Source organism: Crinia signifera, chromosome 2, assembly GCF_055691185.1.
Source record: "Crinia signifera chromosome 2, ASM5569118v1, whole genome shotgun sequence".
NCBI lineage: Eukaryota > Metazoa > Chordata > Amphibia > Anura > Myobatrachidae > Crinia > Crinia signifera.
The window spans coordinates 238,422,272-238,447,965 of NC_139218.1; the positions used below are offsets into that span (position 1 = coordinate 238,422,272).

General features: G+C 41.4%; 1 protein-coding gene across 3 annotated transcripts in view; it reads left to right on the top strand.

The window, feature by feature from the left end:
* CALN1 (calneuron 1) overlaps positions 1 to 25,694 on the top strand; it is a 270,116-nt gene that overhangs the window by 103,143 nt on the left and 141,279 nt on the right. For all 3 annotated transcript variants that reach the window (XM_083174080.1, XM_083174081.1, XM_083174078.1), the window contains one exon: positions 22,799 to 22,911. In XM_083174080.1, coding sequence (XP_083030206.1) covers positions 22,799 to 22,911 — 113 coding nt within the window. The remainder of the gene's footprint in view (positions 1 to 22,798; positions 22,912 to 25,694) is intronic.

The window sequence follows — 25,694 nt, forward strand, 5'->3', positions numbered from 1 at the left end:
ACGCATAAATTGAACAAGGCCCCAAAGCATAGCAGTGGTAGTTTACACTTGTTAAACTTATTACATTTTTGGATTTGCTATTGATGTTCTATTTTATGCTTTCTGAATGACATTGCAAGGAGAGATGTAGCCTGTAATTTATCGCACAAGTTCCAATGTCTGACAACCACTTGCATTTTAAGACTGGAAGTGAGTGCTGACTGGAGATATATTGTTAGAAATGTCATTGCATAATGACTTCCCTAACCATATTATATCTTTGAATGCTAAATGTAGAAAATAATGATTCCTGAGTAAGTAATATAAAGAAACCAAAGTTCTTTAAATGTAAGGCAGAACCCAGACATTACAATGTGTTATGAAAATTGAAGCTATAATTATTTTACGTATCCTTCAGCAAAAATAACTTTTATTTTATTGATGTATTTCATAATCTGATAATAGTGGTGTGATTATTTGTATTAAGCTAAAATGATATTCTTTAAGTAACAAAAATATGTATTATAATAAGCTATTCTATGGTTTACATGGGAAACAGTAAAATCTGGAATTGTGGTGTCAATGTGCAGATCGCATACATACAGTAGGTATTTCTGTCCCTCAATGTCCACAACATCAATTTATCACTGCTTACTTGTTTGATGCTCCATATAGTGGTACCCCTCAAAATCCAAATCAGTAACAAAAAGAATGAAATGAAGAGCTAATGACAAAGAAAGAGACAGACGACAAGGGAAAGAGAAAGGAGGGAGTAAGAGTCTTGGAGATGGTTTTTGAGAGAAAGCCGGGGAGAAGAGAGAGATGTGGAAGTGAGTGAAAAGGTTATCAACGTGGAAAGAGATAGGGGAATGGGAGATAGACTGGCATAGAGAGTAGAGACGCTAAACCAGATAACTGAAAGCCTAGGTAATATTTGTGGCAGTTCGTGCTAGGTTAATGGGTGAAAACAAAAATATAATATTCTTTCTATTGGGACTACAGGTACCAGCAAGCCTGCTCCAGCATGCTGCCAGTTGTGGAAAAGCAAGTGCCAGAATGCTTTAACTGCCTGTTCCCACCTGTAGTAAGTCTGTACAGAAGATGTTAAAATAATGACAGTATGTCATACCAAAAGGGGAAATATACTTGTACAAATGCATGGATTGGATCTTCTTTGGTCAAATAGAAGTCCAGTGGTCTTCAAAAACAGAAAAACACATATACCAAGATCAAATGGACAGTACTGTGAATGCTTTACAGTAACAGCTTGTAATTAGAGGTCATTGCTAATAGGAATGAATGCGGAATGCACTGATTGTCTGAGAGCATGGGAAGTGGAGCTTCTGAGCCAATCAGTGCATCGCCCAATCTGGGCTGACCAGTTTAGGACTCTCAGCTGGTTCAACATAGTGCTGATTTTCAGAAAGTCGTGAGACTCAGAGCAATTTTTCCACCTCAACTTCCAGTAGCAGGCCAAGCTGAGAGGTCTGGGGGTTAGTTATGGCTTAAGGGGTGTGGTATTTTTAAAAGAATAACTATTTCTTTACTGTTTTATAAAACACAACAAAGCTTGCACAAATGCTGCGCTTCAGCCAAACCTGCTGCTCACAGGCATGTCTGTTTATTTCTTCTGTTGTGATGCAATTTTTCTGCAGTTCTATCGGTTTTAACAACATGATTCATATTAAATACTGGATTTCTATTGCAGTTTATGTAAAGAATATGCTGTTTGGTCTAAAATTCGAATTGCTTTCTAAAGTCGGATTTTTCATAGGATTTCTCTGGTTCTCTGGATTTTTCATAGGATTTCTCTGGATATTTACTAAATCAATGCAGTACAGGTTGAGTATCCCTTATCCAAAATGCTCGGGACCAGGAGAATTTTGGATAACGGATTATTCCGTATTTTGGAATATTTTAATATTTAAATTATGTATCTTGAGGTATCTTCATTTATGTTGTACATATACATCAAACACATGAAATAAATACAAATATATTTTATTTGTGCATAAAACAAAGTTTCAAAACATGAAACAAAGTTTGTGTACAATCTCAGGCACTGTATTTAAATGCTAAGCAATCATTGTCTTGCACATATATAATGGCAGTTACATATCATGCCCTCAGTAGTGCTGTTACATATGTCCCCAGTAAGTTTTTAGCAAAAAATAAAAATGTTGTGTTCACTTTCTGGAATATATGTTTTTCGGAATAATTCGAATAACGGATATTCGGATACGGGATACTCAACCTGTATCACTCAAAAACACCATATTGTTCTTTAGTAAATTTAGCCCAGAATGAAAGATTTGAATGGCACAAAGACAGCGAACAACGGTATGACTGAGGCAGCTGAGTATTGCTATTTCCATTAATTATCCATACTTTTTGATAAATAATACCATTAGGAATTACAACCTATTGGTCACAACAAATCAAAAAGATATCTTGCTTATTTCAAAAAGGTACTGCTACAGACCGGTAAGCTTAACATCAATCAAGGGGAAATAATTTGAGGGAATTTTAAGAGATAGATCCAAGACTCTTTGGCATAGTATAATAAGTGGAAGCCAGTATGGGTTTGTTAAAAGTCATTCATGCCAAACCAAACTAATAAGCTTTTCTGAGGAGGTCAGCAAGAATTTAGATATTGGAATGCATTAGACATGGTCCACCTGGATTCGGCAAAGTCCTTTGATTCCGTACCACACAAGAGCTTGATTAATAAAGGAGGTGGGACTAGGGGGAACAATCTGTAGCTGGGTGAGGAGCTGGTTGCAGGATAGAGAACAGAGAGTGGTGGTTAATGGAGAATTTTCAGGTTTGGTACCAGTACTAAGTGGGGTACCACAGGGATCGGTGCTTGGGCCTCTTCTATTTAACTTATTCATTAATGAGATAGATGAAGGATTACTCTGCAACTGATCCATCTTTGCAGATTACATAAAACTGTGTCGGGTGATCAGTACGGATAACAATGTCTTTACATTACAAAGGGATCTAAATTATCTAGATGAGTGGGCAAAAAAAATGGAAAATACGGTTCAATGTGGACAAATTAAGGTTATGCATCTCGGAAAAAATAACCAATGTGCTATGTATAACTTAAATGGTGTACAGTTGGGGAAATCAGAGTTGGAAAAGGACTTAGGAGTCCAAATTGACAGTAAACTGGGCTGCAGTGCTTAGTGTCAGGTAGCAGCAAATAAGATACTAGCCTGTATAAAAAGGGACATGGAATCTAGGGATGTCAATGTAATCTTACCATTATACAGGGCACTTGTTAGACTTCATCTAGAATTGGAGTGCAATTCTGGTCCCCACACTACAAAAAACACAGCATAGGCAACCAAACTAATAAAAGGGATGGAGACGGCTTAGGCTATGAGGAAAGACTAGCCAAACTAGAAATAATCACACTAGAAAACAGAAGCCTAAGGGGTGACATGCTTAACATGTACAAATACGTTAAAGGACAATTGCAGTGATCTGTCATGCAGCCTATTTACTTCAAAATCAATTACTAGGAGACAAGGGCATGCATTTAGAATGGAGGAGAGAAGGTTTACAACACTTAGAAGGAAGGGCTTTTTTAAAGTCAGGGCTGTAAAATTATGGAACTCTCTTCCATGTGAGATGGTGTTGGCAGATACAATAAAGTCATTTAATTTAAAGCTAGACAATCATTTATTAGATAAAAACATCCAGGGTTATAACCGGTAATCAATGGTTAACTGGAAGTATTTTTTCAACATAAACTACTATGTAACTATTTAACTATGTAAGATTAGTGGCTCCCAAGCTTGGTCCTCAAGGAGCACTAACCATTGAGGTTTTAAGTATATCCATGGCTCAGCAGAGATGGTGACTTCATGTGTACCTCAGTCATTATGATTTAATCTGTGGCCTAACATGGATATATAGTAAACACCTTGTTAGTGCTCCTTGGGGACCATGAAGGTTATTCAGACCTGATCACAAAGCTACATTTCTCTCAAATGGACAAAACAATGCTGCACTGCAGGTGGGGCAAATGTAAAATGTGCAGAGAGAGTTTGATTTGGGTGGGGTGTGTTGAAACTGAAATCTAAATTGCAATGTAAAAAGTAAAGCAGCCAGAATGGGTATGGATCATAGAATAGACAATAGGAAGGGCGTCAGGAGGTCGTCATGGGATTAGGTCGACAGAGTCAGTATGTCGACAATAGCACTAGGTCGACATGGGGAAGGTCGACGGTCAAAAGGTTGACATGTGGCTTTTCACTTTTTTACCTGAATGTCGACACAGATGACATGGCATGCTTCGGGCACGGTGCCTCGCTTACCTCAGCACACTATTTTATCCTCCCACCACGCCCTAGTTGCCTCAACTCAAAATAAGTTAAAAATATAATGTCTTTGACTGCCGACCTTTCCCATGTTGACCTAATGCTTTTATCGACCTACTGACCCTGTTGACCTTACCCAATGTCGATCTTCAGTCATGTCAAGATTTATGCATGTCGACCTTCAGTGTTCAACCTAATGACTGTCGACCTTCCCCTTGACCTAGTGTCCATATGCCGCCAGAATTTGCTCTGCACAGAAACAAAATAACTCCCCCAAATGCAATTCCCTCTGCACATGTTACATCTGACCCACCTGCAGTGGTAAGGCACAATTAACCTTGATGGACCTACAAACACTTATTTTGACATGATTTTGAAGTGGAACTTTTGAAATGAAAAAAAGATCACATGGCTGAGAATTCATGCAGCAGCCGATTATCGATACACTGCGCATGCGTGCGGACACCGAACATATACATGGGGCCCTGCTGCAATGAACTCCTGTTTTCTGTTTTCTTACCATTCACAATGATTGACAGGGAGTGGGCGTGTAGTGGTGGAAGCCAACCATTTTTTGGTAATGAAAAGAAAATCGCTGAGCGTGCCGAAAAAGCGTGGGAGTGTCAGGGAAAATGCTGGTGTGCCAAATCCTGTTAGGGGAGGGGAGGGTGTGTGACAGCAGACCGGATGTGCCTTTATTTATCACAGCCCCCGTAAGTCCTGGGTTATGTGGCGGCTTCGATGACTTGTGGCCAGCAAAAAATTCATTAGATGGTGGGCCTGTTACAATGGGTTTGGACATTTTTGCTCAGTTGCTGTACACATCCATTCGCACAGCATACGCATTAACTTGCAAGGCGGGTTTTCCCTGGAGCAGGACGGAGGCTAAACTGATTGCTGAACGTACGCATTCACGGCCGTCCATTGCTTCATAGTGTTTGCATAGCTCTTGCAGTTTACACTTTGGGCAGTATTCAATGCTTTATGCGAGCTGCGACAGCGAGCAATGATGACACACAGTAAGTATTTCACTGACCCTCTGCCACACGCTGTTTCCACCTCGTTGGGTTTTTACAGCAATGTGGAAATGGCATGTACGGCCGCCAAAACAGCGAGGCTTGCGGCTACATGCAGCGGGCTCCCTGCATTAGCCGCAAGCCTTGTAGTTTGGAGGATATCCTCGCCGTCATCTGACAGTGAGGGTTACCTCAGAACGTGGAATAGGGTGAGCGGCCGGCGCGGGGGTTATACGGGGAGGGTGGCTGTTTTTAGTGATGCCTGGTATTTAACCCCAGCATTGAATACGGCCCTTTGTGTGGCACGCGTCTGCACTGACAGGCAATGCAAAGTCCTCTGTGTCTCAGGCACATTTCCACTGGGGACTGAATGGGCATAACTGGGCTGTAATAGGCTGTTCCCAGTGGTCAGATAGGGTTTACTCACAGATTAGTGGCCTGTGCATGGTTGTGTGTATATGCACATAGCAGTGTTTTCCAATGTGTATTTTTCATCTATTAAAAGGTCTTGTACAACTATGCATTGATGGTAATGATGACTAAACAAATGTTAAGCTAAGGGAGGTTTGGCTGTGAGATACAAGTTACTCTGCATATGGGGCGGAATACTTTAAGCCTTGTTTTAGATTTAGACCTGTCTCAATTCACAACTGAGTTTCCCTAAATATTGGATATCATGAAAACAATAGTACTTGCCTACTGTATGTGTGAATTTGAAAAGAAAAAAACCCTCTTTTAAAAATTTTTTTGACTGCTATTAAATAGTTAGATACAGTACTTTATACACAGTCACCAACAGTATTTTTGGGGTTTTTGTGATTTTTTTTTGTATTATATCGTTTTGCAGATGTACAGTATTTACAGTAGATGATGTATTTCAACAACAGTACCCTTTATACTCTTGAATTAGGACTTTAAAAAGCTTTCTCTTTCCCTGCAAATGCTTGCTGTTTGTGGTAGCGGAATTGACTTATCACTCAATACTAGCCCCTGGAGTTAAAGATGTCCTTTCTAAACTGGTTGTCATATCATTATAGAGCCTCTGCTTGTAGTCTAGGGTCAAAATACATCAATAAAGCTGCATGGACACACTACGCTGGTAATGTATACATTAGAGTCCATGGGAAACTGTCAAACCAATTACACATCTTGGGAAATGCTTTTGGTAACTCTATAGTAAAGGGATGTGAAGCTGATTGTACAAGAGAGATTGCTTTTCTAACAGATTCCTTCCTTGAACAAACAATGCAGTATACACATAAACAGTGATGGATAGTAATTATTTGTTGGGTGATGAATTTTAATAAAAGCCATCCAATGAAATTGAGAAACATTGGATAGAAGATGTATTAACGTTACCAAATATAAGATTTGTTTTATTCAATATCTAAATTATTTTCGGATGTGTTAGGGGTGAGCCTATGTTCTCTACTTTGCAATTTTGTTAGGGCAGAGGAGCTGCAAGAAACAGAAGAGATGAGTTTTTTTGCGGTCATTTTGTTTAGTGAAATGTGAGTTAATATGGAAAAGGTTGTGTTCGTTTTGGGAAGGTTGTGTGTGATTAATTGTGTACAGAAGTTCAATTAATGTATTCCCAACGTTAAGACAATAACAATGGTTAATGAAACAATTGCCTAATCACAGAGGTGGTGTTCTCCTGAGATCAAAGATCTGCTGCTGAATTTGTAATACAGCAGTGCATAGTAATGTAATCCTGCACTTCCCAGCTCAAGGTTGTCATCTTCCACATGGGTGGCCTAAGATCCTTATCCTAAATGTCCTTGCTTTACCGCTTACTGTAACTGGATAGGTTTTTTTCCCAAAAATCTTTTTGAAAATGTAATAATTTTTAATGATCTCTTTAAAACTTATCTAACATGATTTTATAGATGGTCATTGCACAAGTTCCTTCCAATGGCTGTATTAGTTAAATTAATTTGCAGACAACCAGAGATTGTGCCTGCGGCACATGTTTGTGCATGTGTACTGATGGAGCTACGCTTGTGTGATGAGCCAGCTTTCCAATATATTAACAATGTTAAGGGTGTCCTGAATTCCAAGAAGATTTAATGCATGATTCCATACATAAATGTCCAAAAAAGAAAATAAAATAAAAGATGGCAAGGTGGTAGAGTTATTTCTTCATGTCCACCAGCACACTCGCCCATTTTGCGAGGAAGGTCGAAGGTAAAACCAAAGATTCTTGCTATACTTCTTACACAACATTATAAATAACCTGAATATGATTATATTCTGACAGCGAAAATAACTTAAATCAGGGCTTGACAAATGTTCTTAAAATCTAGGAGCCAGCATGAAAGTGTAGGAGCCATTTTAAATTCTGCTGCCGCTGGCTGCAGGACTGCTCAGAACTTCCTGGACACTACGGATTGCCCGCCCCACTCACACCACCTGAGCGCTCAGCGCAGCACAGACCCCATCGCTGCCCAGGATTCAATTTCCCCTGGCAGCTCCCCTGGAGACCTTGTGAATGATTAGGCACTTGATGTGCCATTTTTTTTACATTGAGATAAATCACATGCGAAATTCCCGGGGAGCTGAGGGAGCAGGAGAGTTAAAAAAAAGACAAAAGAAAATTCAAAAGTTCTGTCGGCCACTGATTCGTTAAGAGTGCTCTCTCTCAGGTAATCAGCGGCGAGGCAGCATGGAGGTTGGTACAGAATGACAGGAGATACACTAGGTCCAGTCTTCTGTGTGGCAGGGTTTGTGTAAGAACCCCAGTGGAAGGACCTGCAGATTTACTATAAATTAATTGTTTTGCATATTAAAAAACCCAAAAAAACAAAACACATTTGATTTCATATCCAATAAACTATTGAAATAAGATTAATGTTTAAAAATTAATTTAAGGGTCATAACCCTAGTCTGGCTTGCCTGTTGCATCCCTAAATAGTGAAAATAAAAATTACATTTGTACCTTGTTGAAAACAGCATGCACCCTCTACGTTTTGAGCTGGCATCATCTGATCAGTGCTGCTCCCACCAAACCTTCCATTGGCACTACAGCCCTTACTGGCACCAGGCAGGAGAGGGGGAAGGGGGAGGTCAGGTATTGCTGCCCATGCTGACCTCCAGCAGGAGGAGGGGGGGGGTCGGGCTCTACCTCCCATCATTACCAGAAGGAGGTGAGTCAGGCTCTGCTGCCATGGACCTGTATCAGGTGGGGGGAGGGGGGGATGCTGCTGTCGCTGGCCCTCCAGCAGAAGGGGAGATGGGGGGTTGGGCTCTGCTGCCCGACTCGAGCTGCCACTGACCTCCAGCAGGAGGGGGGGAGGCTCTGCTGCCCGCGCTGCCAACGACCTCCAGCAGGAGGGGAGAGGGGGGTCCTAGATTCTGCTTCCCTCTCCCTGCAAAAAAACTAGTCGCCAGGAAGCAGAATCTGGTCGCCATGGCGACCTGGCCCCCGGGATTTGTCGAGCCCTGACTTAAATAGTATACAATTTTTTGTTACATAAAACTATAACAGTTATTAGGACAAGACAAAGGGGGGAAAGGAGGGGGGAGGGAGGCATTGGCAAAGGTAGAAGTGAGGCCTCTTGTGGTAAGGGCATCTTCTCCAAATGTGGAGGCGAACAATGTGTCAAAATTTGTTTCTTGGCTAGAGTAATAATTACAATTAATATAGAGGACATTTCTGAGACAGAGGGTGGCAGGTTTAATTTATCAAAGTGTAATGGAACAAAAAAGTGAGATGAGAGTGAAAAATAGAATTGATGAAACAAAAAACTTAATGCCAAAATTTTTGTATCTTCGGACATTGCCAAAATGGGCTAAAGAGGCTTCACATTTATTGCAGCTGCCAGACTGGGATGCTTTTAGAGTTTAACTGATTCCTATTAAGGGCTTTATTTATTGACAACCACGCCAGATATGTGCCCCAAAAGAGGTGGTTAGTACAGATGTGAAATGGTATCTTAGATTTTGGGGAATGTAATAAGGCTCTTAGGTCATATGGGGAGACCAGGGCCCGCTCACAAAAGTTTTACATTGTTAAACACTGCGATATAACAAATAACCAGCAGAGTTTTGCTCTCAGTATAAAGGAGCCCATACACGCTCCGTTTTCGCCGGCTCCGTTTTGTACTATGCGATGCGCGCTCCCGCGCATCACATAGTACAGTACAAAAAGTATGTGCTGCACATACTTTTTGTACTAGGTAAACATCGTATCGTATCGCACTGCATGCACAAGGGATGCGATCCGATATGATGTGTGCTGTTTCAGCACAGAACGGATCCGTGAAACTTACCGTGTATGGGGGGGGGGGGGGGGGGGGCTTAATACTCATCTATGGTCAAGCAACATTATTCATAATTGTTTTATTACCAACTGCCAATGTCTTAACATTGACAGTACTGATTCTGTGTCCTGAGCTCACTCCACTGTGCATGCTCTCTTGTGGTTTCTGTGTGCCAGCATTTAGACACAATGATGCCTCTGTGCAGTAGGCCCAACATACAGTAGCTGAAAAACGACAGCGTATTAGCTGGAAACAGCAGAGTGCTTACAAAGAGCAGACTGCTGATCCTGGCACAATGCCCCCTCTTCCTAGGAACTTCAGGTTTCATTAGGTGTTAAATAAACATGTTCAAGAAGTTCCTAGGATTTTTTCACTCTTCTGTGAAGGCCCTCAAACACTATGCGATTTTGGGCAGATTCCATGCGATGGGCCAATAAATTGCTTGAAATTGGCCCAAAATTGCATTTGTGTGACATTTGATCCAATCCAATGCGCGATCCCATGCACATCGGACAGGAGGTCCGACGTGCAGCATGTACAATTACGTCCGACCTCATGCCACGGGCAGGCAGCGGCGGCTCTCAAATGAGTGGCTGGTGGGTGCAGCGGGGGGGGGGGGGGTGTGCCAGTGAGGAAGCAGTCCAGTCGCGGCGATGATCATAGCAGTGGGGCGGGAGGCGGTGATCATCATTGTGCATCGCTGCTGAGGGCTGACTGTTCAGCTTCTGGCCGCCGGGAGTGAGTCCGCTGATTGGGTGACAGTGCCCTATCTCAGCCAAACAAAAGCTGGACAGTCATTTCACACATTTTAAAATTCTAATAGCCGCTGCTGCCAGCCTGCTGCGGCGCTGCACACTGATGATCACCGCCACCCGCCCCACTGTTCTGATCGCGGCTGGACTGCTTCCTCACCGATACCCCCCACTGCACCCGCGGGCCACTCATTTGAGAGCCGCCGCTGCCCGCCACCACTGCTCCTCACACAGGAACAGTTGCTGCCTCCCGCCTGCTCTGACCGGCACTGCCGCTGCCTGCCCCACTGCTCCTCCTCCCTGCAGTTCCCCGTTTTTTTTACATGTGATAAATCGCTGGTGATCAACTTGTACAGCTAGCACTCCAAATATTAGCTGGATTTTATCGCAGGATGGCCTTGTGCATGTGCTCTATATTCCAAATGGAGGATAAGTGTCAGAGACCAAAGGTGTCTGGCACTTTAAGAAGCGCAATCCTGCTCAGTAATTTGAATGTCCTTGCAAGTTTAATACAAAGTATAAATCATTTTATTTAAAATAACACATTAAATGGAAGCAACTTCCATACAATAATAATTCATCAATAATTGTGCACAATATAACATACAGACAGGACAAACAACATATAACATATAATAAAAGCTTGAATTAGCTGGGATTGCCGTATGTTTCAGTCAATCAATTAGAGCATATAGAGGCTTTTAAATAGATTCTATTAGAGGCAGTGGGTGATTTTTCATAGTTACCAGTCCTGCAAACACTTGAATCCCTTGCTCTATATTCCGTATGCATGCGCAGTATACCGATAATCGCATGCACTGCTAAATCATGTCTGAATAACTTCCAATTATGTTGTTGCTCTTTACCAAAAATGTACAAAAACTCTTCTAAATATTAAGTTACTCACTTTGTTGTGTCCGTTTGTTTGTAAATGATATCCAAATGTGATTTGTAGAGCCTCCCAAAAGGCTGGATGTGAACTGAGGACCTCTATCAGAAACAATATTTTTCTGGAAATTCAGAAAGTCATATTGGCCCTTATTCTGATCGGTGCGGCCGGAGCCGAGTATGCGTCCAGGACCGTGCGTGCGAAACCCCGCCTTCCATACGGATCGCCAACTCCGTCCGTATGCGGTAAGAAGCTGGCCGAACGGACCGCACGTGTATTTTTCACGGAATACGCCTCCTCCATCTAAGGGAACCTCCCCCATCATTCGATGGTCTCAGACCATCGAATGCAGGACCGAGTGCTCCACCAGCACCCGCAACCTCAGACCACACGGACATTTTTCCGTGCAAAAGCAAGGATCTGGGCGGGCAGCTGACATCCGGCGATGTCATATGTCCGCCCCCTACACGTGCGTCACGGCCGCATTACCATATGTACGCCCAGCGTTTTCATGGGAACTCCCATGAAACGCGGGGCGTATGCATATGGTAATGAGCCCAAATAGCCCTTCACTCCCCTCTCCACCCCCTGTTCGGAGTGTTCACATATCATGCGGGATTTGGCCGTACGCCCCGCTCGCACATGCGCAGAGACGCCTCTGCACATGCGCAGACACAAAACATCGGCGGGCCGAACGCACACGGATATATCCGCACCGATCAGAATAAGGGCCTAAGTGTTCTTGAAAACAAGGCTGTCTATGATTTGTGGTCAATTTGGTCAATGGCATTATATGGGATATTTTAGAAAAGCAGTCAATAAATGGCAGAATAGTGGTGAAGCCTTTTGAGGAAGGTAGCTCACAAATAAAGGTTAACTTAAAAGTCTGTCCAAGATCTGAGTGGCTGCATTTGTTCACTAGAAACTTTGTGTTGAACTTTCTTTATTCTCTTTTCTGGCAAAGACAGATATTTATTTAGTTTTTGATGGTGGATTCACGTTTGAAAAAAAAAAAATTCAGTGTACTGTAATTTTGGGTATAAACTTGAGTTATTGTATGCATATACTACCCAGACTAGTAGGCTGACTGAGAGGGTGAACCAAGTACTTCGGGTGCTATGTGTCATGATTGGATGGCATTCTGCCGCCAGCATAACTGTAAATAATAATATTATTGATAAGTGACCTGCATTTGCCTGGTGTGGTTATGAAGAAATTGTGTGTGCAAAGGTCATGATACCAGTGCCTCTACAGCGAACAGCTGGGCTAATATCTCCTTGCAGACACTGAGCTTCAAAGAGGGTCAATAAGGCCCATATCAGAGCTGGGATCTGGAGGTAAACAGAGCTCAGATCTGGAGATGTGCACGCTGCCCTGGCCATTGTGTGGGTTGAGGGCACATAGATTCTTAAACAGACCAGATTTTGCCTGATAGTTATATGGATTATTGATCAGCCCATATTGCTCAGCTTCAAAGGGACTGAAGTTCTGAAAGCTGACCCCCCCCCCCCCTCCTCCTCCTCCCTCAGTTTTAGACTACTTGGGATTGAGAGGAGTTATGGGTGAGCCCATTGTCCAACACTGGGATAGTTTGTAACAGAAAGGGGGGAGAGTATTTTGGAAGGTATAACTACCCTGCTCTACCAGAGCAAAGGGTTTATTGTCATGGAATGGGTCAGATCGCTAGATGCTCTGTCTCTGAAAGAGCGCTACCTTAATAATTAATAATTGTGTAGGAAAGTAAAGGCCGAAGTGTACCTTCAATTATCATAATTCTGTGGCTAGTGGCAAAATTGTGTTGAGATACACCTTCGCTCTGGTATCTAGTAACGGTGTCACGTGGAAGGGACTCGCATCTGCGGAATTGCTGTACCTAGGAACATGACACTGTGTGTTACATCTTCTTAACAGCATGGCCAAAACTCTTCTCTAAGTGGAGTTTGCATGTTCATGGAGTTTCATGCAGTTTTCTCATTCATTATCCATCACCTTTGTGTTTATGTACTACACCTGAAGGTTTTTTATTTGAGAATGTGCAGCCTGAATCAAGAGAAGTGTGTTATGGCTTAGAGGAGTCTGGAGGAAAGTATAGTCGGCACTTTCTAGAGCAGGCATTCCCAACCACGGTCCTCAAGGCACACCAACAGTGCAGGTTTTTGTGATATCCAGGCTTCAGCACAGATGGTTTAATCAGAATCACTCAGGAACTAATTAAGTCACCTGTGCTGAAGCCTGGATATCACTAAAACCTGCACTGTTGGTGTGCCTTGAGGACCGTGGTTGGGAATGCCTGTTCTAGAGCATTATCTTTACTCTCTGCCGGCTACCTGCCCTGTTTTGGCCCTTTTAATAATGTATGCTGTCTTTGCCAATACATGACCTTGGAATGAACTTTTACTAATGTAGATGTCTGCCTGGTATGACCATGGGACTTGCATCAACCTTGTTTAATTAACAGAATACAGATTTTTCACCCATGTCTCCTGTCAAAACTGGTACTTACCCAAGGGGCCATCCTTGTGCCATAACAGCAAAGTCCATATACCCTTGAGGAGACACTGGTGAACCCCTGTACTGCTTTAACTTTTTGTGCATTTGGGATACATTGCCCCAGATTGGGATGACGAGATTGACAAACATTTGACCAGGTGAATGGTTCATAACAGTATAATGTTATTGTCGTGTCATAATTTTGTCCCACTGTGGATTCTGGATGTTTACTCTGGTGGTGGTTGACAACCTCACTGTCTACAGCACTCCGGCTGCATAATCTTTTATTTGTGCGCTTTACTGTTTGAGATATTGTTTTGTGAAGCCACTGTGGATTGTCTAACTCTAACCTCAACTGCTGTTTCGCTAGCTGGCCTGTCCCTGCTGGCCATACATTTTAGGATCTTCCTGTTTGTTCTACTTTAGTATTATGCTGCTGTTATCTTTACTGAGGTCAGCTAACACTATTGCAGCCACTCACAAAAACCATACTACTTGCATTGCATGAATTCATTGTCCAACTCAGGTGCAGGGGGCTCTAAATAAATCATTCTCTGGCACCTGAGCTTTGTCAGTTCAACTTGTAATCTTGCAATTTATTTCTTCTTGTCATCAGCTCTGACTACTTACTCCTTTAGACTGTATATACCACTGCTCATCACCCTGCCTAGATTCACCAACTGAGCAGTGTGTTTTATGATCAGTTCCTCAATGCTGCCTGTATTGTGCACATTACACTGTGCACTGTAAGTGCAATTACTTGTTACTTTATTACAAGCAGTGTGTATGTTTCCAAGCACTAATGCTCTTGTTTTGTTCTTGCTATTCAGATTGGTGTTCAGTATTCCCCAATTACTCAACTGTTCTATTTTGTCTCAGCATAAATACTTGTCTGTAGACTTACAGTACCCTGCTCATACATACCTGTGAACTTGCCTGTACTTGTGTGAGCAGTTTCCACCAGTATATTTCTGCATGCAGTTCGCCATCATCTGCTAAACATAGTAAAGTCTAATGGTTTGTACACTTGGTACAATTCAGCATACAATTATGACTATACAGTATAGTCAAAATTGCATTGGGATCACATGCATTTTTTAACCTACTATCCACGTCGGCGTGGAGTTGAGAATAGATTAGTGTGACGAGCGCAGCGAACCACCGAGCCCGAAGCGTCCCTTCGTGGGCTTCACCGGTATCCGCGTCCCTTCGCGCGCTTCACAGGTATCCGCGTCCCCTCGCGGGGCACGCTGCGCACGCCCCGCTTCGGGTTCGGTGGCTCGCTGCGCTCGCCACACTAATCTATTCTCAACTCCACGCCGACGTGGATAGTGGGGGTATGAAAAGGTCGTAGGACGCATACCGCCACCCCTCGCGGGCTCGCTGCGCTTGCCACGCTTCGAGTTCACGTTTATAGTGGGGGGGTGGCGTGGGGGTGCATTTAAGCACCCATTAGGCTGCTTAACATTGTATAAGCACCCATTAGGGTGCTTATACAATGTTTAATCGCATCGCATCGCATCGTATGGCATTGTATGCCATGTACAATGGCATACAATTTGAAAATTGGATGCCATCGTACACTAACCAACGAAATCGCGTCGCATCGCATACCATCGCATGCGTTATGGTATACGATACGATGGGCGCCGCCAAAATACACAAGTACCCAATTTATTAAACATTGTAACAAAAAGGTCATCTTATGGTTACATAAACATCAGAACATTATATTTGCACACTTCAGGTAAACATGTTTCTAGAGGACTGAGGAAATGTTATGTAGCTTGAATTCTAGATAATTTGCTGGCACCAACCTCTTTAAATACATATTAGCAACTTGTGGCATTAAGAGTATCCCAAGAGTAGTTACATACCTTTTTAGAGAAGCAAAATACAACTTGTTTTATGGGGTTAACCTTAACATGCCCTCTCCAGAAGGTCGTTTCTTGGGCCAGACGAGCCATACAATTCAATACAACCACTGTCTCTGTCAGACAGTATTCTATTTGGTCTGGCCGTCCGCATGGATTACCGTTGAAAATGCACCCCCCCCCCAAAAAAAAAAAAATAATAATAATGGCTACCTCATCATAAGTGAAACTTCTGAAGCATCCCAGAGGAGGCAGTGGTCGTTTTTGGAGGGTAATATACTAGACAGAGTCTAGGAGGAGACAGACATGAACAACAATGTCTGGATGGCAGCAGTGGGAAGAGCACCACCAGCATGATGAAACAGCCCCTGACAATGTGCAGTTAGTGTGACAATTGTAAGCAGCATTACTATGTCAGGGATGCCATATAATGTTGTGCTGTTTGCATTAATGGGGGAAATTTACTAAAGGAAATTTGTAAAAAATAGGTGTATTTGTATCCAGTGTATTTGTATGATAGCATATCAATACAAATTGCCATATTTTCGGGATAGTCAATGTCAAAAATAAGTGTATTTCTGGATACAAATACACCTATTTTTTACAAATTTCCTTTAGAAAATTTCCCCCAATGTGTTGTGTTGGTTTAAGATAGTCTTTCCTGCAAGGCTATGCCCATTGCAGAAAGACTAAGCCCCCTTGCAGTGTGGCCACAACTCCTTTTGGGGGCACGTCTTTTTGTGCGTTCGCACTGAGAGCCAAATTGTCTAGAAACATCCATGCCTTTACAAATCTTAGGCTAATATATATGCTTGTGTATAAGAAACCTTATGTTTTATGTAGTCTGGTATATATCTGCAGGAAGTAATTCTATGCATGCATAATTTAATTAAGATAGTTGTCTATTTCAGATTAAGAGGGAGCTTTTTCAAGCAGTGTAAAGCATTAAGAATCAACCAACTAGTAGAGAAGTTGAACCTACCAACCTGTGTCAGATGCAGGGGCAACCATGTAGTGCAGCTGCTTTTACCAATCAATTAGATTTGAGGTAGCATGTACCAAGTACTTTTCACTGCCCTACTTCTTCACTCCTTAAACTGCTTGATTCATTGATTCCTTAGTTTTAAGAAATTTAGATGAGGAAAAAGTTTCCCTTTTTACGGTTGTTTTGGTAATTTACTGTTGTGTTGTCATGAAATGAGTTTGTGCAGTTTGTTTTAAGGCAAAGGTGTTTTTACAGTATTTGTCAATACTATTTAAGCACAATTATAGTTAATGGCATTAGTTTGTTTTTGAACAAGTGCATATATTTAAATAATACAATTATTTTTTTTCTTATAGCAAAAGAAAGCTCTGTCATAATTACAATGTAATTATTTTGTAAATTAGCCTAATCAACCATACAGTCATGGGGCTTAAGTCTGTTATTGGAAACATTACCAGAATTGTACTTTTTTTTCCCTCTTTTTCTTCTTCTTCCTCTTTTTCTTCTTCTGCTTCTTCTTCTTCTTCTTCACACCAGAACATGAATAGTAAAGGGACGTTTGAGTCCCGAAATGTTGGATATGCTGATTTGGTGACCACAATACACTTTCTGATTAATTTGCTCGGAGTGCCGCTGTTTGTTTTATTGCTATTCTATATCCGGTCAGCCAGTTCAGCAGTTCTGGATGTTCTATTATATTATGTGTTCCTGCACTCCTCTTAGAAAAAAAAAATAATAAACTTCCTTGTGCTCTACAGAAAGTGGCACCCCTGGTACCTTCCAGAACACTGACAAGTAGCAGTATCAGCTTCCTCCCAGATACACAGAGCACTGCATCAACTGACTTCTCTGCCCCCGGCAGTGCTACTGCTGTCAGCAACTGTTGTGGGCGTTATGTATAATCAGCGCTGCTAATGAGGGCAACAGTGGGCATTATATATGAGCAATGTTACTAATGTGGGATACATTGGGCATTATGCATAAGCAATGCTACTACTGTGGCCAACAGTGGACATTATGTGTAAGCGGCGTCACTACTGTGGACATTATGTATGTGTAAGGGTTCTACTACTGTGGGCATCATGTATGTGTAAGGGTTCTACTACTGTGGGCATCATTAATGTGTAAGGGTTCTACTACTGTGGGCATTATGGGCCAGATTCTCTAAGCTTTAAAAGTGATATAATGGAGAGTGATAAACAACCAGCCAATCAGCTCCAACCTGCCATGTCACAGACTGTGTTTGAAAATGTTAGGCAGGAGCTGATTGGCTGGCTGTTTATCACTCTCTATTTTATCACTTTTGAAGCTTGTCGAATCTGGCCCTATATGTTTAAGCAGCACTAATACTGTGGACATTATATGTTTAAGCAGTGCTACTACTGTGGACATTTTGTGTAAGGGGCACTACTGTGAAGTTGAATGTGAATAAGGGGCACTAGGTGCTGTGCACGGCCATAAATAGGTGTGTGCCAGTGGTGCCTTGCCCACTTGCACTGTGGGTATACCATCTGGAAGCACCACTCCCCACCATTTGCCAGTTGCCACTGCTATCGGAGCTTGTGGTCCGGCAGCTACAGTTATTGATTGGCTGTTGGACTGAGAGCTCCGATTGGCTCATTAGCTGGTACCATATTTGAAAATCAATTCCACGCCTATGCAGGCTCAGCTGGGCTCAGCGCTAGACTGGACTGGATTACACAGCAGTACTGGGGGCATACTGCGATGGGCACTACTGGGCCATTGTTTAAGGGGCACTATGGGTGACATTATGTATATAAGCAGGAGTACTTGGCGCATTGCGCATAGCTACAAAAAGAGGTGTTTTCTGGGTATTTTTTGGCCATTTTTGTATCTTTTGTATCTATTGTATCTCCATTTGGGTATTTTCTGGATGTTATACCTTTTGGTGCAATCACACTAGCTGCACTTTGTTTTAATTGTGCACGATTGTTGGTACTCTTCCTTTGACTCTGCATTGCGCATAACATAATGTGTAAGGTGCATCACGATGTGTGCCATAATTTGTAATTGGCATTACTGTGAAGCATAATGTGGAATCGGCATTACGGCATGTGGCATAATGTGTATAATAACGGTGTTATTGGTACTGTTATGTGGCCATGCCCCTACACATTTTTTTTGCACAAGCTTTTGGCGCGCACTCTCCCTTTTTTCTCTGTAGTGGTGGTGGGGTCACAATTCCATTTCTGGCACAGTTACAGCTCTGGTGCTGTGTGATGAGAATAAGATTGTGCTATTCTGTGTCATAATTTGAATTGGGAGTACTATTTTGTGGCCATGCCCCTTCCTTGTGAGACCACACATCTTTTTTTTTGGTGTGCTCTATTTTGGTGGCCCTTTGTAAAGTATGAGGGGGCTCAAATTTAAAGTTTGCAGGAGGGCGCCAAAAACCCTAGCACCGGCCCTGATTATAATTATTGTTCTGGAGCAGCAAATGATATTTATTAGTTTAATACAGCATGCTCTGACATGCCCTTTGTTAATTATATTCTTGAATAATTGACAACATTCTTTGACGCTGTGATTTTTTATATATATTTTTTTTTACATCCAGGAATACTTTTGGCTAATTATTTAAAAGTTGAAAATTAATTATTTAAGTGGTGCTTTGCTAATTAGATATTATTAAAGTGTGTGTCTTTTCTTGTTTAAGGTTGGTAGGAACAGATGCCCTAATTACTTGAAGCTGTACTTTTTCCTGTCAGAACTGTTGTAAGCACTGAACACAATTTTTTATTACTTATAATTACAGTGCTGAAAATTGTAAATTAGCCTATAAATAGCTCTAGAACTCACCCAGAAGAGCAGTTTGATATAGCTGAATACACTTTGTATTCTTGTGTAGAAAGTAAAAGTTGAGATCTAAATAGGTGCAAGTGATGACCTACTGCAGACATTGTGCAATTATTATGTCAAAGAAATTTTTGAGATAAATCACTGCACTTGGGGGCAGGCTCAAATACTGTCCGGTAAGTGTATCACCTAATACACTGGGGATATACAAGTACAGAAAAAATACCGACAGTGTTTTCAAGCGCTCCCTGTGTTTCTGTGTCCCAATTCCACTCCGTCCTAGATGTCTCTGTCGTTTTATTCATATGACATGGAAAGGAGAGAGAAACCACATATAGTGTGATATCTTCAAATGCAGTTTCTATCACACAAGAAATGTATATGGTGAAAACCGTACCCCGTGCTGTGGTCCACTAATTTAATGGTGGACTATTCACACTTTGGGTCTGAGGGAGTGATGTAACTCCAATGGATGCTTCAATCGTCTCCAAGTCGTTCCATATAGAAAAACCAGAGAGATATACTTCCAAAATGGTGAAATTCGTTTGTAATGAGTTAAAAAACAATATATAAAAATGGGTGTAAACAATGGACTCTCACCGGATGGAATGGTCCACTATAAATAGCAGACATACAGCGCATAAGATGGTAAAACCACAGGCGTCCCTGGATGCTTCCTGTAAATCTCCCAGTCCTGGTGTATTGTCCAGTGTCCACAGGTCCCCTCTGCCAGAAAACATTGTGCAATTATTATCTATATGCACCAATTCCGTGGACTCAAATTACAGGACTCTAAACCTTACCAAATTATCATGAGCTAAAGATTGACTTCAATCATATCCTACCTACTAAACATGTCAACAGATCTGGCAGAAATAATATAATGGTCATTTTAGGCAGGAGCAGACTAGCCAAAAGGGTACATTGGAAATTCCTTGTGGACCCAATGACTGAGGGACCACAACCTCCTGTAATGTTAGGTTCCAGACTGCTATACATTGTTACTATATTGTTATATAGAAAATACAGTTCGGTTAGCAGATCTAATGTTTTCTTGCGTGAAAAGAACATTTAAAATACAGCATATGCAGTTTTAGAATGTAGTTGTACAACCCTAAAAAGTAATGAACACTCTTCCTGATAATAACTTACAGTTACTTGGGACAGTGCATCCAGTAAGTATTCACAGTACTTAACTTTTTCCACATTTTGTTACAGCCTTATTCTAAAATCATATAAATTTAATTGTTTCCCTCAAAACTCTACCTGGTAATGACAATGTGAAAAGTTTTTGAAATATTTTGCAAATTTATTAAAAATAAAAAACTAAGAAATCACAAGTAAATAAGTATTCACAGTCCTTGCCATGAAGCTCAAAATTGAGCTCAGATGCATCCTGTTTCCACTGATCATCCTTCAGATGTTCCTACAGCTTAATTGTAGTCCAACTGTGGTAAACTCAGAAGTTCAGAACCACCAGGACTTTTGAAAGAGCTGGCTGGCTGTCTAAACTGTAAACTGAGCGATCAAGGGAAAAGGGCCCTAGTCAGGTAGGTGACTCTGTCAGAGCTACAGCATTCCTTTGTGGAGAGTGGAGAACCTTCCAGAAGGACAACCATCTCTGAAACAATCCACCAATCAGCCCTATATGGTAGAGTGGCCAAACGGAAGCCACAAACACATGGCAGCCTGTCTGGAGTTTTCCAAAATGCACCTGAGTAAATGTCTGGTGTCAGACTCTCACTAACAGGAGAGCCTTATCGGAGTAGCAGCTTACAAAAATAATTTAGCGCAAGATGAAGGCCATATTGTAATATATATATATATATATATAGTAAAGCAAGGAAGGGTGTCACTCCGGGGCTTCTTGCGTAGCAAAATAGTGTTTATTAGGGCGTTATGTCAACGCGTTTCGAGTATAACTCGTCATCAGGACATTAACACATACAATAAAAACATTGCATTAAATACATACCAGCGTGTGGGTGTTCCCCCTCCGTCGGCGGTCCTCCGTTCCGGTCATTGCTCTGGCTTCCGGGTTGTAGCCCGGAAGTGACGCTACTCCGGCGGTGGAACGCAAACCGGCAGCCGGGGGGACACTGTGTGAATAACAAAAAACTTTATTAATACGTGACAGTGTAATACAACGCTTAGCTTAAGAAAGTCATAAGCACTGTCATCATAGGTGTATATTTACTAAAATCTATACATTTAATAGGACAGGTACAGAATCGTGTGATAACCTAAGAAAGGGATAATCAGTTCATTTAATAGTCGTGATTGTGCAATAATATATATATATATATAGACGTCCAGGAATCGGCACTCCCAGTGAAGGTAGATAACTGTAGCCGGTGCCCTCACAGGATAGGGTATGTAGGTGGAGATGGTGCGGCACTCACGGCGAAATAAAGTCACTCTTACAAGAGATGTGATCAACGTTTCAATTTTTATGGAAAAATTGTCATCAGTCCTGATATATATATATATCTATAGATATAGTGGGTCGACTGACTGGCACTCTCCTCTCCTGGGTCAGCCGCCCTGGTGCTCGGCTAAGCAGTAAATAGATGGACAAAAAAGCAGGCACTCCAGGGACTTGGTGTAAAAAGTATATTGAAAAATCAGCAATAAAACACAGCCAACGTTTCGGGGCAACAACGCCCCTTTGTCAAGGCAATATTAATGGTGAAACACATGTGTTTCACCATTAATATTGCCTTGACAAAGGGGCGTTGTTGCCCCGAAACGTTGGCTGTGTTTTATTGCTGATTTTTCAATATACTTTTTACACCAAGTCCCTGGAGTGCCTGCTTTTTTGTCCATCTATCTATAGATATATATATGAAAATTTAGGTTTTACTATATACATTTAAAGAAGGTCTCATACAGGGCAGTGTAGTACTATTTCATCTGTATTGGATTTATAAGCCTTTGTGGTGCCTTGCCACACCCCTTAAGTATGGGTCCAACCACTACATTCCCTCAGTGTGTCCTTACCAAAGTCCAACACTGATTATAAACGTTATAATAAACAATCTCTATCAACCTTAAATTTAATAAAAATGGAATAAAAATTGAATTTTTATAAAACTAAAAACAGTAGCACAAGCACAAGGGAAGTGTATAGCTATTAAAGACCCATTCCAAAGGAATCCTTTTCAAAAATATTCACACTGTTATTTTCTGTAGGGTAATAAATGTTACACCAAAAGGGATTCTTAACAAAGCCCTACAGAACACTAGGATAGAGTTCGAGTGATTGATAAGCATAAGAAGTTTATAAAAAGATAAAAGAATTGGCAACAAAACTTACAAAAGTAAGTTTCTGTTAATTTGAAGGTGTATGGATTCAGTCACATGATATTGTACACATGTGGATAATATGCATTATTTGTTGTAGGTGATGGCCAGGTAGACTTCGATGAATTTATGACAATTCTTGGTCCAAAACTTGTATCCACAGAAGGTCGGGATGGATTTCTTGGAAATACAATAGATAGTATATTTTGGCAGGTAAGTCAGTATATTTTTCTATATTACTGGGACTGGATATTACAAAATATGGAATTCATAAGGTATAAACTATATAATAGTTAATATGAGCATTATTGTATATATCAACATGATATTTCCACCAATGTGTGTATATTACAATTGTGTTCTGTATACAACTAACCAAGTAATACAATTGATGATGAACTCTTTATTCATTGAAAAATATCCGGCTGTCACTGTGCATGACAAAGACTGGCACAATAGCAAATACAGATGGAGCCGGCCTCGCTCTTGCAGGGGATGGCGGAAGATTCGCCATCCGCCATCCCCCGCCAGCCACCATCTGATCTGCGAAAGGGGACGCATGCGCACGAGATGCGTGCGTGTCTCCTTCCGACGGCGCTTCCCCTGGGTACCCGGGGTCCCCACCGCCTCCCCACTCGGCCGCCTAACCAAGTTAACCCTGTCCGTCTCCCTGAAGCGGAGACGGACAGGGTTCCCTTCACCCCGCCACCCGGAAACTGAGACGCGCGTCTCAGTCAGATGGAGCGGATCGCCAGCGGAGACAATCTGGCAATTTGCCAGCAAGAGGGAGGCCGGCTCCATCTGTACAGCATATATGAAAATCACAAACATCCAAGCAATGCCTTTTATAAGCAATATTTGTATGTATGTGAGATCAATGTTACTAAGTTATATCAGGGTTGCCGACTTTCAAATTCTCCTCTCCAGGAGAAGCCCGGAGAGGAGACCTTCATTACCCGTTCGGGGGCGGGGCTTGAATGTGACGTCATTAAGCACCGCCCCCATTACGGAAATAGTCTAAATCATGGAGGGGGAGGGGCTAAAAGGACACAAGTGTGAGACCCGCGGATTGCGGCATTTAAATGCCGCGATCGGGGGGCTCAGTGGGGGTCCCCCTGACTCCAGGAGGGTTGCCCACCCTTCCGGGGGGTCAGGAGGGGGACCCGATTTTCGGGATACTCCCGGTAATTCCGGGAGGGTCGGCAACCCTGAGTTATATCAAATATCATCCGTAAATAATTAGAAAGTTATACGGATGAGTTAAGAAGTTAACAAATAAAGGGTGTTTTTAAAAGATAATAAAACTCCTGAGAAATGTTCAGGTGCTGAGTGCTGCATGTAATGTTACAGTGCAGCACCCAGCTCTGGTCACTGAGCAGGATTTAGCATTTCGGTATCACTCCTTGTTGTGTGGCTGCCATGCACCCCTGTAGAAAAACCACTGACTTCATATGTCAATCCATTTTTAGTCAGTCAGTATTGTGGTTTTCCTTTTAATTAACATGCAGTATCTACAGTATGTTCTTAACAAATTAATGAGTCAGATACACTTGGTTGTTATAATACTACTATTAAAACACAATATTTGGATTTACAGTAACTGCTTACATTTTATTGTGTTGAGACAATTTTCTCAGGTTGTCAGCTCTGGAAATAAATCTTAGTAGGGGCAGAACTGGGTTGTAAATAGTTAGTGTGAAATGTCATTGGGGGTTGCAGTTTTATGGTGTGTACACGTTCTGAGATTTCCTTGCTATTCAACTTAAGATTCACTTGATATGCAATCTTTGCTAACTGTACTATTTACATACAATTCATGCTATCTACATTCGATTTGCACTATATAGACATTGCTGCCCTGTCTATATGGGTTTCGATTTGTGCTGTCGATGGAGCGCGCATCGGGATCGCAAGGTAAAAAACCTGTGCGATCTGCATAAGATTTGGACTATCTAGCCAAAAATCTAATGTCAAATCTCACCGTGTGTACAAAGCATTAGTCAATTTTAGACTTTGTTAGTTTTTTTTTACAGTAGATCAAATGGCTTTTTCTTAACCCTTTCACACATACCCGTCACTCATGCTGAAGTGGGTATTGTCATGAGATATTGTTCACATAGACTGAGAGAGATACATTTATGAGTGATAAAGTACCAATCAATCAACTTCTGTCATTTTTCAGTTTGTAATATGTAAGGTAGAAGCTGATTAGCTAGTACTTTATATCTCTAAGTTGTATCTCTCTCAGAGCTCTGATAAATATACTCCTTAGCATTAAATAAATATTGTAGGCTTTTAAATTGTAAGTAAAAAGTTTTTTTTTCTAACCAACTAGAATAGATAGTATTTCTGATTATGTTTATGTGCCAGTACACATTATCATCTATTTAATACACTTTTAAAAAATAAATGTCATGCTTAGTTTCAGTGGTAATTGAAAAGTTATAGATTAGCATGATAAAAATTTCTCCTTTGAATGGAAAAAAATACATCAAATAAAAAATTCCTTTAAAAATAACGTACTGTACAGCCATTTTGTTTTTCTCATGCAAATTTCCAAATGTGAACTTTGTCTTTACAGAATATTACTCCCAGCGTCCAGCCAAAGAAACATTTTGCCAATTAAATTTTGTATGTTATAACAGTAGGGGTCTAGTTAACTCTCTGAGTGTCAACAACTCTGTGAGAGATTTGCTAAATATCTGCTAAAAAGGTACTTATATGTTAGTTGGGCGCCCACTATAGTTAGTACGCTCATACCCCCACTATCCATGTCGGCATGGAGTTGATTTTATATAGTGTGGCCATCGCAGGGAGCCACCAAGCCCGAAGCGTGTACTAAGTACTGCTAAAAATGCCAGCGTTGCTCATGTTATATAAATTCCAATAAACAATGTTGTGTAAAACAAAAATATATTTCTTATATAAAGGTAAACATTATGGGGGAAAATAAATAAGATGTGAAATACACTTCACAGGTCATGTTGCTATGGGCA